Source organism: Balaenoptera musculus, chromosome 11 (genome assembly GCF_009873245.2).
Source record: "Balaenoptera musculus isolate JJ_BM4_2016_0621 chromosome 11, mBalMus1.pri.v3, whole genome shotgun sequence".
Classification (NCBI taxonomy): domain Eukaryota; kingdom Metazoa; phylum Chordata; class Mammalia; order Artiodactyla; family Balaenopteridae; genus Balaenoptera; species Balaenoptera musculus.
The window spans coordinates 55,602,095-55,623,518 of NC_045795.1; the positions used below are offsets into that span (position 1 = coordinate 55,602,095).

At 38.1% G+C, this 21,424-nt stretch overlaps 1 protein-coding gene across 3 annotated transcripts in view; it reads left to right on the plus strand.

Moving 5' to 3' along the window:
- Positions 1 to 21,424, plus strand: part of GOLGA4 (golgin A4) — a 112,904-nt gene that overhangs the window by 78,717 nt on the left and 12,763 nt on the right. For all 3 annotated transcript variants that reach the window (XM_036869834.1, XM_036869835.1, XM_036869836.1), the window contains 8 exons: positions 178 to 4,403; positions 4,960 to 5,081; positions 5,484 to 5,614; positions 12,296 to 12,409; positions 14,563 to 14,583; positions 14,764 to 14,832; positions 16,119 to 16,194; positions 18,266 to 18,369. In XM_036869834.1, coding sequence (XP_036725729.1) covers positions 178 to 4,403; positions 4,960 to 5,081; positions 5,484 to 5,614; positions 12,296 to 12,409; positions 14,563 to 14,583; positions 14,764 to 14,832; positions 16,119 to 16,194; positions 18,266 to 18,369 — 4,863 coding nt within the window. The remainder of the gene's footprint in view (positions 1 to 177; positions 4,404 to 4,959; positions 5,082 to 5,483; positions 5,615 to 12,295; positions 12,410 to 14,562; positions 14,584 to 14,763; positions 14,833 to 16,118; positions 16,195 to 18,265; positions 18,370 to 21,424) is intronic.

A 21,424-nucleotide genomic window follows, 5' to 3' on the forward strand; every position in this document is an offset into this window, starting at 1 on the left:
TATTATATGATTCGTTTAGGAATTGAGCACAGATTCTTTGTCCTTTCTAGTGTTTGGTAAGATACGTAAAGTCGTTTATTTAAATTTTAATCTTTAAGTAGGTGTAGACATCATGTCATATATATCATTGCTAACAAATATGTACTTTAATAAAAACACATCTGTTTTCATTAACAGAGAGTTCTTGAATTAGAAAGTTCTTTGGAAAAAAGCTTGCAAGAAAATAAAAATCAATCAGAAGATATAACTATTCAGTTGGAAGCTGAAAAAAATAAGCACAATAAAGAAATTACAGTCATGGTTGAAAAACACAAGACAGAATTGGAAAGTCTGCAGCATCAGCAGGATAACCTTTGGACTGAAAAACTCCAAGTCTTAAAGCAACAGCATCAGACCGAAATGGAAAAACTGAGAGAAAAGTGTGAACAAGAAAAAGTAACATTGTTGAATGACAGAGAGGTTCTCTTTCAGGCCCACATAGAAGAGATGAATGAAAAGACTTTAGAAAAGCTTGATGTGAAGCAAACAGAATTGGAATCACTATCGTCTGAACTGTCAGAAGTATTAAAAGCCCGTGACAAGCTAGAAGAAGAACTTTCTGTACTAAAGGATCAAGCAGATAGAGTGAAGCGGGAATTAGAGGCCAAGCTGGATGAACAGAAAAGTCATCACCAGCAACAGGTTGACAACATCATTAAAGAACAAGAGATGTCTATCCAGAGAACTGAGAAGGCATTAAAAGATGAAATTAACCAACTTGGGCTTCTTCTGAAGGAAAAGGACAAGCATTTAAAAGAGCATCAGGCTCATGTGGAGAATTTAGAGGCAGATATTAAAAGGTCTGAAGGGGAGCTCCAGCAGGCGTCTGCTAAGCTGGAGCTCTTTCAGTCACTGCAGAGCACCATGCGTGAGCAGGTAGAAACATATGAGGAGCAGTTGGCCCAGTTGCAGCAGAAGTTGTTGGATTCGGAAACAGAAAGAATTCTTCTTACCAAACAGGTAGCTGAAGTAGACATTCAAAAGAAAGATGTTTGTGCTGAGTTAGATGCTCACAAAATCAAGGTACAGGACTTAATGCAGCAACTTGAAAAACAGCATAGTGAAATGGAAGAAAAAGTAAAATCTTTAACCCAACACTATGAGTCCCAACTTAAAGATAATATAGAGCAGGAACAGACAAAGCAACTCTTAATGGAAAAGGAAAATGTAATTTTACAAATGAGAGAAGGACAGAGCAAAGAAATTGAAATACTCAAACAGAAATTATCAGCCAAGGAGGACAGTATTCGTGTTTTGCAAGAGGAGTATGAAACCAAATTTAAAAATCAGGAGAAAAAGATAGAAAAAATTAAGCAGAAAGCAAAGGAGATGCAAGAAACGTTAAAGAAGAAACTGTTGGATCAGGAAGCCAAACTTAAGAAAGAGCTCGAAAATACTGCTCTGGAGCTCAGTCAGAAAGAAAAACAGTTCAATGCGAAAATTTTGGAAATGGCACAGGCTAACTCAGCTGGAATCAATGATGCAGTGTCAAGATTGGAGACAAACCAAAAGGAGCAAATAGAAAGTCTTACTGAGGTGCACAGGAGAGAACTCAATGATGTCATAGCAGTCTGGGAGCAGAAACTTAACCAGCAAGCTGAAGAACTTCAGGAAAAACATGAAATCCAGTTACAGGAAAAAGAACAAGAGGTAGCAGAACTGAAGCAAAAGATCCTCATATTTGGGTGTGAAAAAGAAGAGATGAACAAGGAAATGGCATGGCTGAAGGAAGAGGGTGCTAAGCAGGATGCAGTGTTGAAGGAATTACAGGAACAGTTAAACCAGAAGGCTGCTCACATGGTTTCTGTCTCACAGAATGAAGCTAAACTGAAAGCTGAACTTGAAAAGCTGGAGGTTGACCTGAATCACTCTCTGAAGGAAAATACTTTTCTTCAAGAGCATGTAGTTGAACTGAAGATGCTGGCAGAAAAAGATAAGCTTAAGGTCTCTGAGTTGACTGAGAAGCTGAAAACCACAGATGAAGAATTCCAGAGTTTGAAATCTTCACATGACAGAAATAAGAAAAGCCTAGAAGACAAAAGCTTAGAATTCAAAAAACTGTCCGAGGAGCTAGCAGTTCAGCTGGACATTTACTCCAAGAAAACGGAAGCCTTATTACAAGCTAAAACAAGTGAGCTCATCAATATTAGTAGCAGTAAAATTAATGCCATTCTCTCTAGGGTCTCCCATTGTCAACACCACACAACTAAAGTTAAGGAGGCACTACTTAGTAAAACTTGCAAAGTTTCTGAATTAGAAGCACAACTGAGACAGCTAACAGAAGAGCAGTACACACTAAATAGTTCTTTACAACATGCTACACATCAGTTGGAAGAAAAAGAAAGTCAGATTAAGAGCATGAAGGCCAATATTGAAGGTCTTGTGACAGAAAAAGAAGCCTTACAGAAGGAAGGAGGAAATCAGCAACAGGCTGCCTCAGAAAAGGAGTCTTGCATCACTCAGTTGAAGAAGGAGTTATCAGAAAACATCAACGCTGTCACCTCGATGAAAGAAGAGCTTAAAGAAAAAAAAGCTGAGATCAGCAGTCTTAGTAAACAACTAACTGATATGAGCACTCAACTTCAGAATAGCATCAGCCTAACTGAAAAAGAAGCAGCCATTTCATTACTAAGTAAGCAACATGATGAAGCGCAACAGGAATTGCTGGATCAGGTGCGAGATTTATCTTTGAGAGTTGAAACTCTGAGTAAGGAGAAAACTTCTGCTCTTGAACAGGCCAACAAATTCTCAGAATGGAAGAAGAAAGCACAGTCAAGATTTACACAATATCAAAATACTAGTAAAGAATTGCAGATGCAGCTTGAGTTAAAAACAAAGGAAACCAGTGAAAAGGATGAGCAGATAACTTTACTGAAGGAGGACCTTGATCAGCAAAAGAAGAGATTTGAATATTTAAAGGGGGAAGTGGAAGATAAGAAGAGCAAGATGGAGGAAAAGGAACGTAATTTACAGACGGAGTTAAAAACTCAAACAGCAAGAATTGTGGAATTAGAGGAGCATGTTACTCAGAAAACAATTGAAACTGAGTCCTTAAATGAAGTTCTTAAAAATTACAATCAACAAAAGGATATCGAACGGAAAGAAATGATTCAGAAACTTCACCACATTCAAGAGTTAGGAGAAGAAAAGGACAACAGGGTTAAAGAGGCTGAAGAAAAAGTCTTAAGCCTTGAAAAGCAAGCATCTTCCATGAAATCTGAACTTGAATCTATGAAGAAAGAATTGGAACATGTGAATTCAATTGCGAAAAGCAAAGAAGAGGAGTTAAAGGCATTGGAAGATAGACTTGAGCTAGAAAGTGCTGCAAAATTAGGGGAACTGAAGAAAAAAGCTGAACAAAAAATTGCTGCCATCAAGAAGCAGTTGTTATCTCAAATGGAAGAGAAAGAACAGCAGTATAGAAGAGACAGAGAAAGCCATCTGAGTGAGCTAAATACAAAATTGCAGGAAAGAGAGAAGGAAATTCACGTCTTGGAAGAAAAACTTAAGTCGGTGGGAAGTTCACCACAATCAGAAACATCAGTTGCACCCAGATCGGCAGAAAATGAAGCAGCATGTACTGAGCAAGAAGAAGCAGATTCCCAAGGCTGTGTGCAGAAGGCATGTGAAGAAAAAATCCGTGTTTTACAAAGAAATTTAATTGAAAAGGAAAAGCTATTGCAGAGGCTAGAGCAGGAAAAAGAAGACACAATTTCTTCTCATTCTGAAATGCAGTGCAAATACCAGGAGCTCTTAATAAAGACAGAACAGGCTGAAGCAAAGCAACATGAGGATCAAGTGATGATAAAGCATCTTCAAGAAGAACTTGAAGAAAAAAACAAATACTCCTTGTTAGTATCCCATCATGTGGGAGAAGAGGGAGGTAAAAATAACATAGGGGCAAAGCAGAACTTGGAGAATGTGGTTGATGGTGTCCAGAAAGCCCTCCAGGAGAAGGACTTGACCTGTCAGATCTTGGAGCAAAAGATAAAAGAGCTGGATTCCTGCTTATTGAGAGAGAGGGAAGGACATAGAGTTGAAATTGAAGCATTGACCTCAAAACTTGAAAGATTACAGGCTCTACAACAACAGATGGATGGAAAAAGTAAACCCATGGAAGTTTTGGAAGAAAGTGCTGAAGAAAAGTCCAAATCTCCTGTGGTCCAACCCAGCTTGCTTCGTAACATGGAGGCTGAGCACAATGACCTGGAGTTTCAATTGGCAGGGGCGGAGCAGGAGCAGCAGAAGCTGAGCCAGGAGGTGGTTAAGCTGCAGAAAGATCTTCGAATGTTGCGGAAGGAACATCAGCAAGAACTGGATATAATAAAGAAAGAGTATGAACAAGAAATGGAAGAGAAAATCAAGTAAGTTTTTTTCAGTATGAATATTTTTAAGGCAGTCCTCCTTAATGAAATCTCTCTTTTTTGTGTCTAATACAGTTAAGTTTCACAACCTAAATTTGTTAGTATCGAACATAAATATAATGTTAAATACCGAAGAGAAATAAAAACAATTTAAGGAAAGAGGCAGTGTTATTCATCAGTTTAAGGGGAAAAAAACCTTTTCTTGCCTATGAGATCATGGTTATTAGGTACATATCCCAGTAATTATTTTTAAAATTATTTTTATATTGTTATTATATAACATAGATGTGTATGGTGAAAAATTTTAAGTCGAAAGTAAAAATTCTCAAATCCTCAGGACCATTCCCTACCTACAGTTAATCATAATTTACTTACCCTTCCAGAAGTTTTCTGTGCCTGGAGACACGCACACGCACATGCATGTGGATGCACACTCCCTTAAAAATGGTTGATATTGGTGAGGTCATACTATATACACTGTCGTGAAGACCAGGTAACTCTTTGCAGCTTGTTTTTTGTATGACAGCAGTTAGCTCTTCCTATTTTTGGTACTCAGACAGGAGCAGGAAGATCTTGAGTTGAAGCACAATTCCACACTAAAACATCTGATGAGGGAGTTTCATACACAGCTGGCACAAAAGGAACAGGAGCTGGAAATGACCATAAAAGAGACCATTGGTAAGTAAACTTTTAAATTCAATAAAAAAACAAATCAGAATCAGCAGAGACTATTTATAATTTAAGCTTATTCTTTTCACACTGTGCTAAGTGCTTAAAGTAATTATAAACTGGAGAAAAAAATGATTCTTGCCCAAGAAAGTTCTCTGATGGGAAACTGTGCTGCCTGAAAGTGGCTTGCCTGTCAGAGGGGAGGAGCAGGTGGAAGAACCTGAAAGCATTACCTGATTAATTACCTAATGAAGACACTTCTGCTCCGTGAGAAGGGTACATTTGGTCAATTTGGTCAATTGATTTTAATCAAATTTAATTTGGAACAAGGGTTCTTACAGAAATTGGGATACAGATATTAATTCTTAACCTAATGTGTTTTCTTGTATGTGTCCATTTTTTATTTATTAGATAAAGCCCAGGAAGTGGAGGCTGAACTTTTGGAAAGCCATCAGGAGGAGACAAATCAGTTATATAAGAAAATTGTAGAGAAAGAAGATGATCTAAAAAGAACAGCCAAAAGATACGAAGAAATCCTTGATGTACCTTATTTTCTCTCTCTTGAAATTTAGCTGTAATAGATTTCATGGTAGTGCTAAAGAAGATTGGCTGTCAGATTTCCTGTTTTTTCTAGTGTAGAGGGTTTTTTTTGGGGGGGGGGGTTCAATATTATTCAAATTAGTATTTCTCTACTGTTTGCAGATTTATAAGGAGCCTAATTGATTTCTGCTAGGATTGTAGTTTTCTGATCAGTTTCTGCTAACCAGGCATATAGGCCACTTGAAGCAACAGTGAGTTAGTAAGGGGAAGAATGGATTCTCTTCTATGTCTTTCTCCTAAATTCAGACCAAATTGTGAGAGCACCAGACTAAGAATTGAGAGCTTGTGCTTGGGACAGGTAGTGTGTGTATGAGCTTTAGCTGGGAACTTTCCAGGAGGGCCAGTTAACTTTATTTCATCCCTACCCAATTTGCATAGGTTTTGTTGCTCTCAAGGGAGAAAAAAAGATAGGAAAAAAAAAAAAAAAAAAGGAATACATCAGCCAAATCTTTTATATGTAGTTTGGAAGCTAAGTTCAATGTACTTATTCTTCTAGTGGTAGATTAGTATTGTCATTTTTGTGTATGAAGATAAGCCATGAATGCTAGTGAGTATTTGGACTGCAGAACATTTTTTAATGTAAAGCAGTGTAAATTATTCTTTGCTGGATTGCAGATTCTTTTTTTTTTTAATATATAATATAATATTTATTTATTTATTTTTGGCTGCGTTGGGTCTTCATTGCTGCGCGCAGGCTTTCTCTAGTTGCGGCGAGCAAGGGCTACTTTTCGTTGCGGTGTGCAGGCTTCTCATTGCGGTGGCTTCTCTTGTTGCGGAGCACGGGCTCTAGGCACTCGGGCTTCAGTAGTTGTAGCACGTGGGCTTCAGTAGTTGTGGCGCATGGGCTTAGTTGCTCCGCAGCATGTGGGATCCTCCCAGACCAGGGCTTGAACCCGTGTCCCCTGCATTGGCAGGCGGGTTCTTAACCACTGTGCCACCAGGGAAGCCCTGCAGATTCTTTAGTTACTGCAAGCCTTATTTCACTATGTGCTAAAAACCATTTGATGGTTAGGAATGTATAAATTAGAGAATCATGCCTCAGCTGACTATGGCAGCAGTAGACGTCTGAGCCAGGAACAGATTCTAGTAGTAATTATTTTATTTTATTTTATTTTATTTTATTTTATTTTTTTATTTTTATTTTTTTTTTCCTAATTTTATTTATTTATTTATTTATGGCTGTATTGGGTCTTCGTTTCTGTGTGAGGGCTTTCTCTAGTTGCGGCAAGTGGGGGCCACTCCTCATCGCGGTGCGCGGGCCTCTCACTACCACGGTCTTTCTTGTTGCGGAGCACAGGCTCCAGACGCGCAGGCTCAGCAATTGTGGCTCACGGGCCCAGTCGCTCCATGGCATGTGGGATCTTCCCAGACCAGGGCTCGAACCCGTGTCCCCTGCATTGGCAGGCAGATTCTAAACCACTGCGCTACCAGGGAAGCCCCTATTTTATTTTTTTAAGTTTTATTTATTTATTTATTTTTGGCTGCGTTGGGTCTTCGTTGCTGTGTGTGGACTTCCTCTAGTTGCGGCGAGCAGGGGCTACTCTTTGTTGCGGTGCGTGGGCTACTCTTCATTGCGGTGCGTGGGCTTCTCATTGCGGTGGCTTCTCTTGTGGCAGAGCACAGGATCTAGGTGCGGGGACTTCAGTAGTTGTGGCACATGGGCTCAGTAGTTGTGGCTCGCGGGCTCTAGAGCGCAGGCTCAGTAGTTGTGGCACACAGATTTAGTTGCTCCGTGGCATGTGGGATCTTCCTGGACCAGGGCTTGAACCCATGTCCCCTGCATTGGCAGGCGGATTCTTAACCATTGCACCATCAGGGAAGTCCCAATTATTGTAAATATATTTGAAAAAGCTGAAATTACCTGATACATAAATCTAAATGTTACCTTCGTGTAATTTTTGAGCTTTAGACCTCACTGTGAAGGAAAATTTGAACGATTTCACATTTTCCTATACTTCCCTAGAGTATATTATGCGAAGCTTTAAAAAAATACTGTTGTTTCTTGAATGCTTAGAGAATGTTGGGATTGGAAGATACATTACAGCTAGTTTAGGTTCATCTTCTATTTTTGTGTTTTTTGTGTGTGGCAGAAGCAGGAGAGTGAGTTCAGCATAGTCAAATGATCTCCCTAAAACTACATATGGCGAGTGGTAGAGCACTGATTCTTCATTAGCTTCATATATTTTATAAAGGCTTCTCCCTAAGGAAAGAACTTGGATAGTTAAGTCAGGGAGCTTCGTTCACAGGGGATAAACTGTGTCACGGCTGTAGTGTTCCCTTTTGTGAACTACTTCTGTCTCTGAATGTGTGTATATGGGGGTGTGGAGGTAGTACACAGTACACTTTCCAAGGTCACAACAAGCCTCTGTAGGTGGAGGGGTGAGTGAACAGGGAGACAGGTAGCAGTTAATCTCTGGTATGGTTCCTCCTGGAAGATCTGCTGTTTATTAGAAAATAAATGGTCCTCCCAGCTTCAGGCTTGGAGTAAGTAGAGCAAGTGGGCAGGAAGTGGAGGGTGGGCCAGAGGACTCAGGTGGACTCTTCCCCAGGCCCCTTCCTGCCCCTTAGACCAGCACTGTCCATTAGAAATACAATGTAAGCCACAAACGGGATTTTAAATTTTCTGGTATCCACATTAAAAAAAAAAAAAAAAAAAGAATCAGCTGACTTCAATTTTGATAATAATGTTAGCTGACCCGTTATATCCAAGACATTATCATTGCAAGATGTAGTCAATATAAAAATGATATATGTATTAATTCTCTGAGATTCAGTGTGCTTCTACGTTGGCAGCCTGTCTCAGTTTGGATTAGTCACATTTCAAGTGCTTATAGCCAGAGTACAGGGTGGCCAGTGATTAAATCAGCAGTCCCCATCCAAACACCCCAAATATATATTCTGTCTTGAAGAGTTTTTTTAAAACAGCATATATTGCTAAAAGCGATATTACCAATTCTAGGTAAACACCATATTGCTTTGATTCTGAGACATATTCTTTTACCATTCTCCCATTTAAAATTTTCCAGATTTGGAGTTTTATATGGATTTGTATGTATTATGTAGTACTTTTTTTTCCCTCTGAAAAAGCTGTTATCAGATTGATGATTTGTCTTAATGATGACATTGTAGAATGCTATGTTTTTCTCATCCATTAAAATAATTCCATGATTTGTTAATAGCAAAGTGGAGCACAGAGACATTTTCATTTTCTTGCTTTCACTGTCTTAGCTCACATTCTTACCGTTGCTTGGAGGAAACTGAGAACTTTGTCATCCTCGATTCATGCCTCCCGTCTTCCTCAGCCCCTCACACATCCACATCCACACACTTTTTAGGACATGAAATCTGCTTATCTTCCCTGATTTCCTAGGCAGAGAAATCACCTTTCTCCCTTTAATTGTGGATCTCCAGCACATTCTCCAACATGTAACAGACTCTCAGCTGTACTGTTTCATTGACTCCCATTGCCCGCTCCTCTCCTCTTAACTCCACCGCTTCTGCCATGGTCTAGGCTGCCGTATTCCATTTGGTCTGGCCTACTGTATTAATTTCCTGCCTGGTCTCCTTGCTCTTGTTTTTTTTCCCTGTAAAGTATTCGTCTCTTCCTGTCAGAGTTATTGTCTATCTGGAAACAAAAGTGGGATCATATCCCTTCTCCTGAACACCTGCAGTGGCTTCCCTTGTCCCAGTGCCCCCATCCTCCGGGTCATTCTGTGGTCTAGCTGAGCTCAGCTTTAGCTCCTTCTTCCCTGTATTTCACCTCTGCTTACGCTTTTCCTGGTGCTTCAAGAGTACATTCTCACACTTCATGAGTTACTGCAGCTGTTGTCATCTCTTTTGGCAGTTTTCTTTAAAAGTTTTAAATTTATCTTGTATTCAGAAAAAAAAATTTGAATCAAATAAAAAAAAAAAGTATACTTGGAGAATGGTCTATCATGAGAATTGCATCCAAACTTTTCTCTGTATTCTACACCCTGTTCCCCTTCTCCCTCCACAGGTAACCATTCGTTTCTTATGTAATAATATTCCCGTGTTTCCTTATGCAAACAGAAACAAAAATGAAATATATTCTTGTTTTTTCCCTGTCCTACCCCAGAGTTAGCTTTTTGAATATGCTTTTCTGCATCATATTGTTTTCACTTAGTTTTTTTGAAACCCCTGAAAATAGAATTAATTGCACCTGTCTTCCTTTGGTACTTTATTACTTCACTTACGACATGTTACTTTTGTCATACATACATATGTGTGTAGGAATGTATTAATGTGTCTGTCCTCTCCTCTAGACTATTAGCATCTTGTAGGCAGGGATCTTGCTGTTCATCTCTAGTCTTGAGGACCTAGCCAAATGCTTGGCACACACTAGACACTTGGTAAATTTGAAGGAAGTGACACCTGGTAGGGCAAAGGGAGCATTCATTCGGGGAGAGGGGCTGGTGACATCTGAAAGGAGTTGAGTCTCACAAGTAAGGGAGCTGACTGCCTTCGTCCCAACCTCAGAGCAGTCTCACTGGGAGGGAGTAGCTCCTACAGCTACATTAGATACAAAACTGGTTTCTTTTTGACATTTACTGTATTTTAGTGATTTGGTTTTGGCATAATAGTCTTTAAAACATAACTTTCATGTATGTGCATAAATATTCAATTTAGTTTTTCTTATTGTTTTTACTTCAGAGCAAGCAGTATTGCTTTCTTTCCCCCTTCAAGAAGACAGAAAGCTTTTACAAAGGAAATTATAGAACTGTTTCTTAAATTAGAAACAACGCATCAAGGATTCTTTTCCAATTCTTAGAGGGCTTGCTTTCTATTGGTATCTCCCAGCTGTCAAAGGCAATGTCAGACATAGCTGATTGTCATATCAGAATCTGGACCTAACTGAATAAGTAGCTGTAAGAGGTGATCCTTTCAAACAAGGCTAGACCACATTGACACAGACATCCACACAGGATATGTGATGGTAGAATAAAAACAGTAAGTAAACCAGGATTGCAGGCAGTTACAGATTTACAGTAGTTTCTGATCAGTGGTGTTTTAGGGGGTGGAGGCTGGGTTAGAGTGCCTTAGTGGGCAGATGTTGAAGGAGGCTATTTACAAGAGACTTTGCTTATGTTGAGAGAAGGGGTTCGTTCTTTTTTAGTTGGTCTAAGTTTCATGACAAGTGGTATTTAAAGTTAGATTTTCGAGGTGTCTTATGGTTTTTTGCTTTATTTTGTGCCTTGGGGCCTCTTTTTGTTTTTGAGAATGATGTTTCTTGGTTCTGGCAAGTCAGCATCTGTTAAATCAGATAGCTGCTTGTGGCTGTTTTCCTGTTTAGTCTCTTACTTAGCAGACACTTGTCCTGTCTTCATTACTCAAATCTGATCAATATTCCAATGTCAAATGTTCTTTTAGCACAAAGGTTATTGCAAGATTTATAAGAGCAAGGAGAGGTCTGGACTGCTTTGTACAACAAATGATGGCAATTATCAAGACAAATGAAAAAATTTAAGGGTGGGCAACAGCCTTTTACCAGGGCAGTCAGAACAGAAGAGAGAATGATTTGTATGCCAAATTTTATAAAAAGGATTTTTGAACCAGTAAGTCATGTATTACTTTTGCAGCCTTGTCTGTTTTCTGCAAAGTTCAGGGCAAATGGATACGTTACGTTAGTTACCAATACATTGGACAGTAATTTTTTTTCAAAAATGGATTTTAGTTGAACATTTTACTCCAAAGAACCACTGGTATGGTTTGCAGGCAGATGTGAAGGGGACGTACAGGTTTGCTAACTAGGACAAAGAACTATCTTGATTTGTGCAGCCCTTCCCAAGGGGCTGAGAAAAAACCTCCACAACTTCTTGTGATCAGTTAAGTTGCCAGCTGGTTGAGCAGTGCTTTGCATAAAAGTAGTTTATATTGGGTATTTTCTGGAAATCAAATCCTAGTGTAGAAAAGGCCAAAGTCTTAAAACAGAGATTCTGTTTTACAGTTTTGTCACAACGCTGTTATACACCTAAGTGTTGCTTAAACCTTGGAACCCTAGTTTAAGGGGAAAGAAACAGCTTGATGAGCTTTATGGGGTGGGGGCAGGAGGACTGAGGGTGGGAAAAGTCATCCTAGGAAGAGTGAACAGCTTTAAAAAGGACTTGGAGTTAAAAGTGGGGCATGGGGGCTTCCCTGGTGGCGCAGTGGTTGAGAATCTGCCTGCCAATGCAGGGGACACGGGTTCGAGCCCTGGTCTGGGAAGATCCCACATGCCGCACAGCAATTGGGCCTGTGAGCCACAATTACTGAGCCTGCGCGTCTGGAGCCTGTGCTCCGCAACAAGAGAGGCCGCGATAGTGAGAGACCCGCGCACCGCAATGAAGAGTGGCCCCCGCTTGCCACAACTAGAGAAAGTCCTCGCAGAGAAACGAAGACCCAACACAGCCATAAATAAAAAATAAATAAATTAAAAAAAAAAAAAAAAGTGGGGCATGAAGGAAGGTGTTTAGAGCACAGTAATGAATTACAGTAAAAACAGTGGTTTGTGTTTCCAAAAATGTGTAGGTGTTGGTTTCTCCTACAAAGGTAGTTTTCTCTAGATCATGTTGCCTCTTTACTGCATACTTTTTGATATGTTTGTTAATATTTTTTTTATTCTAAAGGCTCGTGAAGAAGAAATGACTGCAAAAGTAATAGATCTACAGACTCAACTTGAGGAGCTGCAGAAGAAATACCAGCAAAGACTAGAGCAGGAGGAGAACCCTGGCAATGATAACGTGAGGGGAACTGGACTTGGCTCCATACGTTCCTTGAAAACATTGTCGTTTTCATTGGCTCGCCTACTAACATGCCTATCTACCTCATCTAATCCTAACAAAAGCCTTTCAAGAGGGAGATTCCTGCCTCTCTTTTATAGACAGTGAAACTGAGGTTCAAAGAAGTTAAATAAAATGTTGAAGCTCACACAATAAATATTCTATTGGGAATATAAACCCAATCTTCCAGACTTCAGAGCCTAGGGCGTTTCTGTGATACCAGTGCTTCTCAGTCTTTCCCGTGGAAAGAACAGCAGAGGAGAGTTAACCTCATAGCCCTGGGGCAGAGCCAAAAATGGTCCATAGAAAGTATGATAATTTTAGATTTTTATATTTTGAGCTAAGAATTCATATAAATTTTACATTCTCTATAACAGCAGTCCCCAACCTTTTTGGCACCAGGGACTGGTTTTGTGGAAGACAATTTTTCCGTGGGGTGGGGGTGGGGTGGGGGGAGGATGGTTCAGGCGGTAATGTGAGCGATGGGGAGCAGCAGATGAAGCTTTGCTTGCTCACCTCCTGCTGTGAGGCCTGGTTCCTAAGAGGCCGTGGACGGGTCAACGGCCCGGGGGTTGGGGACCCCTGCTTTATAATATATCTTTATTTGTAGTCACATAAAAATGTTTTTAGTTGTATACCTTTGAGAAAAACAATGTCTGCTTTTCTCCTTGGTTAACAGACCAGTTGTAGATGCAATGGGCTTATTTTGGAAAATTGCACTGAATTCAAAGGAATCTGGAACTCCATATCCAGGCTTTTTTTTTTCTTTCTTTCTTTTTTTAATAATCCCAATCTTTAAGTAAAAATGATGCTATGAAAGGCCATGTTTACCTTGTGGCTTCCTGTCCTGCTGTGCACCCCAACAAGTGCACACCCGCAGGGCTTGTGGGCCCCCATTCAAGAATCCGGGCAGTGTACTGTTGTACGTCTAAAATGTTCTCACTCATTCCAGTATGGTCTTCATAGCTCTGTCATGAGGGTCTTGGGAAAGGTGGACACATTCATGGCTTCATCCTTTAGTTATAGAGGATTCATTAGAGAAGTCAGTGACCAGATAGCAATTTTCTAGACAACCAATTACATGGATCACTTTTCCAAAATGGAGAGAAGAGGACTTTATAAAAGGCTTTGCTATGCTGTGCTGCTTGGTACATATATCTTGATTATTAGCAATGAGCAAAGCTGGGTAGACTCTCTCTTTCTTTACTAGCTACTAAGTTAGTTCTATTGTTTTAGTTTTTTTTTTTTTTTGCCATTTGGTCACAATATGAATATACTTGGTGCTATTAAATGTTGCTTCCTATGAGCCAAATAAGTGTATTCTACTCTGTAACATGTTCTTTTCCTTAGTATCAAATTAAGTATTAATGTTGCATAAAGTGGCACTGAGGCCTGTGTCAAGATGCCATAGAGTATTGAAACATTATGAAATTAATATTCAGGAGGTCTTTTGAGTCCTTTACCTTGTAGCATAAGAAAGGAGAAACTATCCTTAACTTTTATTTCTACTCTAAAAAATATTTTTCTATTTTATTCTTTATGAATTTTTATTCTTTTCCTTTTTGAGCATCTTTTGGTGCTTCTGGGATATCTTGAACTACATGTCAGTGTTGAGTTCAATGAAGAATAATTTGTGATTATTGTGTAGAGTGGATTCCCAGAAATGGTCCTTTAGAATTTTCCCTAAAGGGCCCATATGCTATAAATAGATGTTAATATGTTTAATTTTTTGAAATTGCACAAATAATAGATGAATATATTCTTGTTAAAAAAAAAGAAAGTCAGATAATACAGAAGTATATAGATAAACCCTTCCTGGTGGGTACCTCCTTTTCCCAAGTGGTAATCATTGTTAGGAGTTTGGTGGGTGACCTTCCAGTCATTTTTCTTTGTGTTTACCTATCTTTATGTATATTTACATTTTAATAGTTTGTATAGCAACATAGACCAGGTTTAAAAGCAAATATTTAAAGTTGTCTCATCTCAAATCTAACCACTCTCTTAAGACTGTAACACTAAATTTTTGTTTCCTTGTAATTTCATATTGCTCTATTTTATTATTTCTTGTAGATTTTATTATATGCACTAATTTTTTTTTTCTTTTCCATTTTTAGGTAACAATTATGGAGCTACAGGTAAGACTAGTTTTTCACTGAATTTGAGTGAAGGTAGTCCATTTTCAGGAGCATTCTGTACTTTAAGGTTAAAACATAAAGAGACTTGTTCTCAGGAAAAATTTACCAAGCAGTATAGAAATGTGTCCAGGCAATGATGAAACCCATATGCATCTCAGATCTGACTTCTTGTTCTTTCAGACACAACTAGCACAGAAGACTACTCTAATCAGTGATTCAAAGTTGAAAGAGCAAGAGTTCAGAGAACAGGTACAGGTCTAATTGGTGCCTTTTATTTTGAGATGACTTCCTTGATTTCTGTTCGTATGTTCTTGGAACTCATTTAGCTAGTTTTTAAAAAAGAATGGATTTAATACTCATTTATTAATTGACTTTGCAATCTTGTCTTACACAGGAAATTTTATTCCCAAACCTGAAGGTGCTAGAACATATCTTTATAAATTTGTGATCACGTATATTTAAACAACATTTGCATTCCTATTATCTAGTTCCAGAACATTCCATCACCCCCAAAAGGAAACCCCATACCCATTAAGCCGTCACTCCCTACTACCTCCTCCCCCTAGCCTCTCACAACCACAAATCTGCTTTTTGTGTCTGTGGATTTACCTATTCTGAGTATTTTATATAAATAGAAATAATACATGAGCTTTTTAATCTGACTTCTTTCACTTAGCATGATGTTTTTAAGGTTCATCCATGTTGCAGCATATATCAGTACTTCACTCCTTTTTATGGCAGATTAATATTTCATTGTATAGATATACCACATTTTGTTAACTCATTCATCAGTTGATGCATGTTTGGGTTGTTTCTACCTTCTGCCTATTGTGAATAGTGCTGCTAGGAACATTGTTTACAAGTTTTTGTTTGAATACCTGTTTCCTTCTTTGGGTTATGTACTCAGGAGTGGGATTGCTAGATCATATGGTAATTATATGTTTAGCTCTTTGAAGACCCATCAAACGGTTTTACATTGTGGACACCATTTTACATTCTGACCACAATGTATAAGAATTTCAACTTCTCCACATCTTCCCCAGCAAGTGTTTTGATTATAACTATCCTAGTTGGTATGAAGTGATATCTCATTATGGTTGTAATTTGTACTTCCTTAGTGACTAATGATGTTGAGCATCTTATTATTTGTATATCTTCTTTGGAGCAATGTCCTTTGCTCATTTTTAAGTTGGGTCATTTGTTTTTTGTTGTTGTTGAATTATAAATGTACTTTATATATTCTGGATATAAGTCCCTCATTAGATATATGATTTGCAAATATTTTCTCCCATTCTGTGGGTTGTCTTTTCACTTTCTTGATAATGTCCTTTGAGGCACAAACATTTTATATGTTTTTTCTTTCGTTGTCTCTGCTTTTGGTATCATATCTAAGAAACCATATGTATTAATTTTTTTTTTTTTGCCTATATCCTGTATTCAGCGTTAAGAAAATCTAGTGGCTACAGCAGTCTTTTTTTTTACATATGATTTCCATATGAATCTTATGATATGATTGGAATATTTGTTATTTTTAGATTCACAATTTAGAAGATCGTTTGAAGGAATATGAAAAGAACGTATATGCAACAACTGTGGGGACACCTTACAAAGGTAGGAGTGATCTCTCATCATGTTATCTATGGTTATCTTGTATTGGTGGACTTCTGGATGATTTTCATTTTTGTCTTTGCTAATCTCATGCTTTACAAGGAATATATTTTACCTTTGTAATTCACCAGTAACAACTAGTTTTATGGAAAGAATGGTAGTAATCTAAAACAAAATTAATGTGTATTTATTGTTAAAAAAGAAAATGCTGCCATGTTTAAGTGAAACTGCAAGTTCCTACTTCATTGTCCACTCTCCAGCTGAACCTAGTTTACAATTTACATATATTTTTCCAGACTCTTCTGTGTGTATCCAGACATTTATGTAATCCACTACACGTACCCATACAAACTCAGAGTTACATATTTTAGATGCTTCTGTTTTTTACTTTTACAATAATGCTGTAATTGCTATTTTTTAACCAGGATTTAAGGAGAAAATAATTCATAAAGATATTTATTTCAAGGTGGCGAAGGATGATTTGGAAGTATTACTCTGTTGACTTAAGTTACGTATGCCACTTACAAAGGATTCTAAAGATGAGCTTAAGTCTTTATGTAGTTGTTCCCTTGAAATAGTCATGACTTCGAATAATCTCTGAATAATCTAACAATTTCCCATTCTCAGTTTCACTGCCTCACTGCATTAAGAATAGTTTTATTTTGCTAAATGTTTTGTAAACTTTTCTGCTTTTTCATGGAAGGCACTGGGGCATGAACCTAAGCCATTTCACATTCTTTTGTGTTTTTGAAAGCTCTTATTGTTGTGAAATAACATAAGATATTATACAGTTTTTAATTAAACAAGGACTTTCTTTAGATTCCTTCCAAAACACACTTCAAAAAGAAGAGAAAACCAACTTGGAAGTTTCCTATGGCTCATTGCAGGGAAAATTCCTGCTACAAAGACTGTTTGCCATAGCTAAGTCAACATATGTGATTCTTAGCATAGAACTGCTAAATCAGTGCCCAGCAGTGCATAGGGAATAGTATTGATTCTTTTTTTAGTTTTTATTTTTTAGTTTCAACTTAAGAATTCATACTTAATTTTCCTTTTTTCTCAGTTTTAAATTGTAAAATGAACACATATGTACAGTTTTTTAAATAACTGACACATATATAATACTAAGTGTCAGGCACTGTTATAAGACACATTTTGTCTATCAACTCATCTAATCCTGTCAACAATCCAAGCAGTCTGTTTGAATTTGCACATTAATCTCTTTGCTATGCTTTTAGATGTTTCTTGGTGCAGAAGGCTTTTCAGATTACCTAGTGTGCCATACTTCTGGAAGTGGATGCAAGTATAGACTTCACATAATGCATAATTATGAATTCATTCAAATTAAAGTTTGTCACAGTGTGACTTCATATACCTGAACTGTATTTTTTCTCTATTTTTAGATTGAAATGGAGCTTGATTAATAGATGAACTGTAAATTTTATGACAGTCTTTTTTTTTTTTTTTTTTTTATGACAGTCTTTTTAAGATGTTGAATCAAAGTATTTGAAAACCACTATATTGGCATTATTATTTCATGCATTTTCAAGTTATTTTATCTACCTTGTGTTTCAGAACTGTTTAGAAAACTTGATCTAAACTTCAGTGCTTTCAGGTTTGGAATACTAGAAAATCTAGAATACTATTCTGAGTTACTAAACTCTTAAAATAAAAATGATTGTTCATTTTAGTCATTGCAGGATATCTGAAGCCAACCACATAATATTTAGGAAAGAAATAACAGTTCTGAGGAATCATTGTATTCCCTAGGTCTAGTCTTTTTAAATTGCCATGCCAGAAAGATGAAGAAGAAGAAGTTTGAGGATGGGGGGAATGTGAGAAATAAAATTGCTATAATAATTCTTGTTTTCTCTTCCAAGGGAAAAATACCAATTGGAATGCTTAGTGTATATGTAATGTAATGCAGTACAATACATACAATATAATACAATTAATACAAGATTGATGCCTCTCTCTTTGTTCCTTTGATTGTCTTTTAGTTTGTCTTTTTCTAAGTAATAAGTAGCTTATCTGGTTTTGTCTTTACAGTTTGATCTGTTTTTTTTATTGACAGGTGGCAATTTGTACCATACTGATGTCTCGCTCTTTGGAGAACCTACCGAGTTTGAGTATTTGCGAAAAGTGCTTTTTGAGTATATGATGGGTCGTGAGACTAAGGTATAAATCATGTCTGGTGATTTGGCATGTGGTTTAATTTAAAAGGAAATATGTCCCATTTTTAATACACATATTGATGTTGTATGTTTACTATTAGCAGACCATACATGCTGATAGTAGGCAATAGGTAATTGTGTTATTGCTCTTTGTGTGCAAAAGTGAATTGGCAGATCTTGCTTACATTTGTTACATTTATAAAATATTAATTTAGAAAATACTGGTGGATGATGCTAAAAAATAAAAATCAAAATTTCATTAACTTAATACTTTGTGAAGCATGTGCCTATTTTTTTGACTTCAAATCCTAAAGGTAAGAGAATAGATGGAGACTATTTCATGGAAACTTGAGGATAGCGTGGCTATGGTCCTAATTAAGAATGACTATGTAGGGATATTTAGAAATATTTTACTTTAGTCACTGTAAGAAAGTTACTCTTGCACATATGGAATATTGACCGTTTAAAAATAACCACAAAAAAAAAAAAAACAAAACCGTACTGTGTAAGTAATAATGCTTGGTTAATTTGTTTTCTAGAATGTTAAATTTATTATAAGGTCCTTGAGTATAGAGTCTTGTCTTACTGTTATTTGTATCCCCAGCAGTGTTTTTAAAAGAGCCTTGTACCAGACATTTTGTAAATATATCTTTAATTGAATTGATTGCATTTAGGGAAATTCATGAGCCTTTTCTCAAAGTTTTTCATTTGAAGCAATTTCTGTTTCTGATATTGTTTCAACTTTTTACCTTCATGAACTTTTACATTGTCCTTATATGTTGGCTGAGAATGGGATAATGAGTTTTCTAAGAAATTATCAGTGTTTTAATTTATGGGTCTGTGGGGGTTACTGAGTGCTAATAAGCCAGTTCAGGGATTGATTTGGTAAATATATTTAAGACCTAAAAATTAGGACATAAGAAAATCTCTTAAGAATGTTATGGGGACTTCCCTGGTGGCGCAGTGGTTAAGAATCCGCCTGCCAATGCAAGGGACACGGGTTCGAGCCCTGGTCCGGGAAGATCCCACATGCTGCGGAGCAACTAAGCCCGTGTGCCACAACTACTGAGCCTGCATTCTAGAGCCCACGAGCAACAACTGCTGAGCCCACGTGCCCCAACTACCGAAGCCCACGCGCCTAGAGCCCATGCTCCGCAACAAGAGAAGCCACCATAGTGAGAAGCCCGCGCACCGCAACGAAGAGTAGTCCCTACTTGCCGCAACTAGAGAAAAGCCCGCACGCAGCAACGAAGACCCAACACAGCCAAATAAATAAATAAAATTTATTTAAAAAAAAAAAAAAAGATGTTATGAATCGTAGATTCAGCTAAACACCAGGAGCTATAAGGCTAGAAGTCGTTTGAATCCTTGACACTATAGAAGTCTAATTTCACTGTATCAGATAGTTCAAATTAAAGTAATATCTAGTGTGATCCTGAACATGAATCATAGGTGGGATATATATATATATTTTTTTAAAGTGTATGTCTGTATTATTTTAAATTTTTATTTATTTATTTATTTATTTTTGGCTGTGTTGGGTCTTTGTTTCTGTGCAAGGGCTTTCTCTAGTTACGGCAAGTGGGGGCCACTCTTCATCGCAGTGCGCGGGCCTCTCACTATCGCGGCCTCTCTTGTTGCGGAGCACAGGCTCCAGTCGCGCAGGCTCAGTAGTTGTGGCTCACGGGCCTAGTTGCTCCGCGGCATGTGGGATCCTCCCAGACCAGGGCTCGAACCTGTGTCCCCTGCATTGGCAGGCAGATTCTCAACCACTGCGCCACCAGGGAAGCCCGGCGGGATATATTAATTCACGGTAATTCAGTACCTTTTTTTGTTAAGGACTTTTTTTTTTTTTTAATTCAGAGGATAGCTAAAACTCATTTTCTCCTTATCTTTAAAAAACAAAGCCAATGAAATGTAACTTTCTCTTACTATGCCCTGATTGGATAGCAGCCTGTATTTGAGGTGGGGTAGATAGTTTAAAGTTACCTTGTTATTGCAGGGAAGGGGGAAAGGCATTTCTTTACGAAAAATAGCCTCTCAGGAACTTCAACTACTCTGGTTTATTCGTTGAGTCTAAGGCTATCATCCCAGAGTTGTTGCTAAATAAATTATTTAGTCTTTTCTCAATCTGCAAAATGAAGAGAGTGTGACTGCCTCAGCCTGTGTCTTCTGGATGTTGTGAGCCTGTGTGGGGTGAGATCCCTACAGAGTTTGAGTCCTGGAGAAAGGCCCAGCCCAGCATGAGATACGTTCTGGGGTGGTACCAGTTCAGCCAGGTCTCAGGGCTCTGCATTTCCTCCTAGGCTGTGACTTGGGAGACAGCTAGAAGGGATGCTCTTGAGGCACGGGCAGCCCCAGCTAACACATGGCTGGGAATCTGTGCTGAGGCGGCTCTCTCTGATCTTTATCTTCAGCATTCAGTGTGCTTTTCTGGTTACTAAGACCGAGTAGTCTTTTATTCTGCCATCACATTTTATAAGTCAATATTGAAAATTGACAGTAGATATTCAGTTTAATTTACTGCATATTTATTGAGCACTTACTATATGTGGTCCTTTGTTTATCACCATGATGGATAAGGAGATGAAAATTGACACCATCCCTAACTTTAAGGTGTTTACCATATAGTGAGGAAGTGGAGCTGTTTACTAAGCACAGTATGATGCAGACTGTAGCACAGTGTCCTCATGTTTACTTGTGGGAAGGTCAAGGACATCATGGGGAAGGAGATGTATATACAGGCCTTTACAAGGGGGCATAGATTTTGATAGATGAGCTCAGACAGGAGGAAAGCCCAGACAGAAAGTCCAAGACAGGAAATTGAGTGTGGGCTTTGGAATGACAAGTAGTCCGCTCCAACTAAAATACCAGCTCTATGAGGTGGAAGTGACTCTGCTTAGGGCTGCAGGGTGTGGAGGGCCTGGAGTGTTCTCAGAGTTTTACCTGTAGGTTGTTGGGGGGTAGCCCTGAAAATTTTTGAGCAGGGGTTGACACAATCAGAGCTATTTTTAGACATTTCTTTTGTTGATTTGCCTAATTTCCATACATTCACAAAG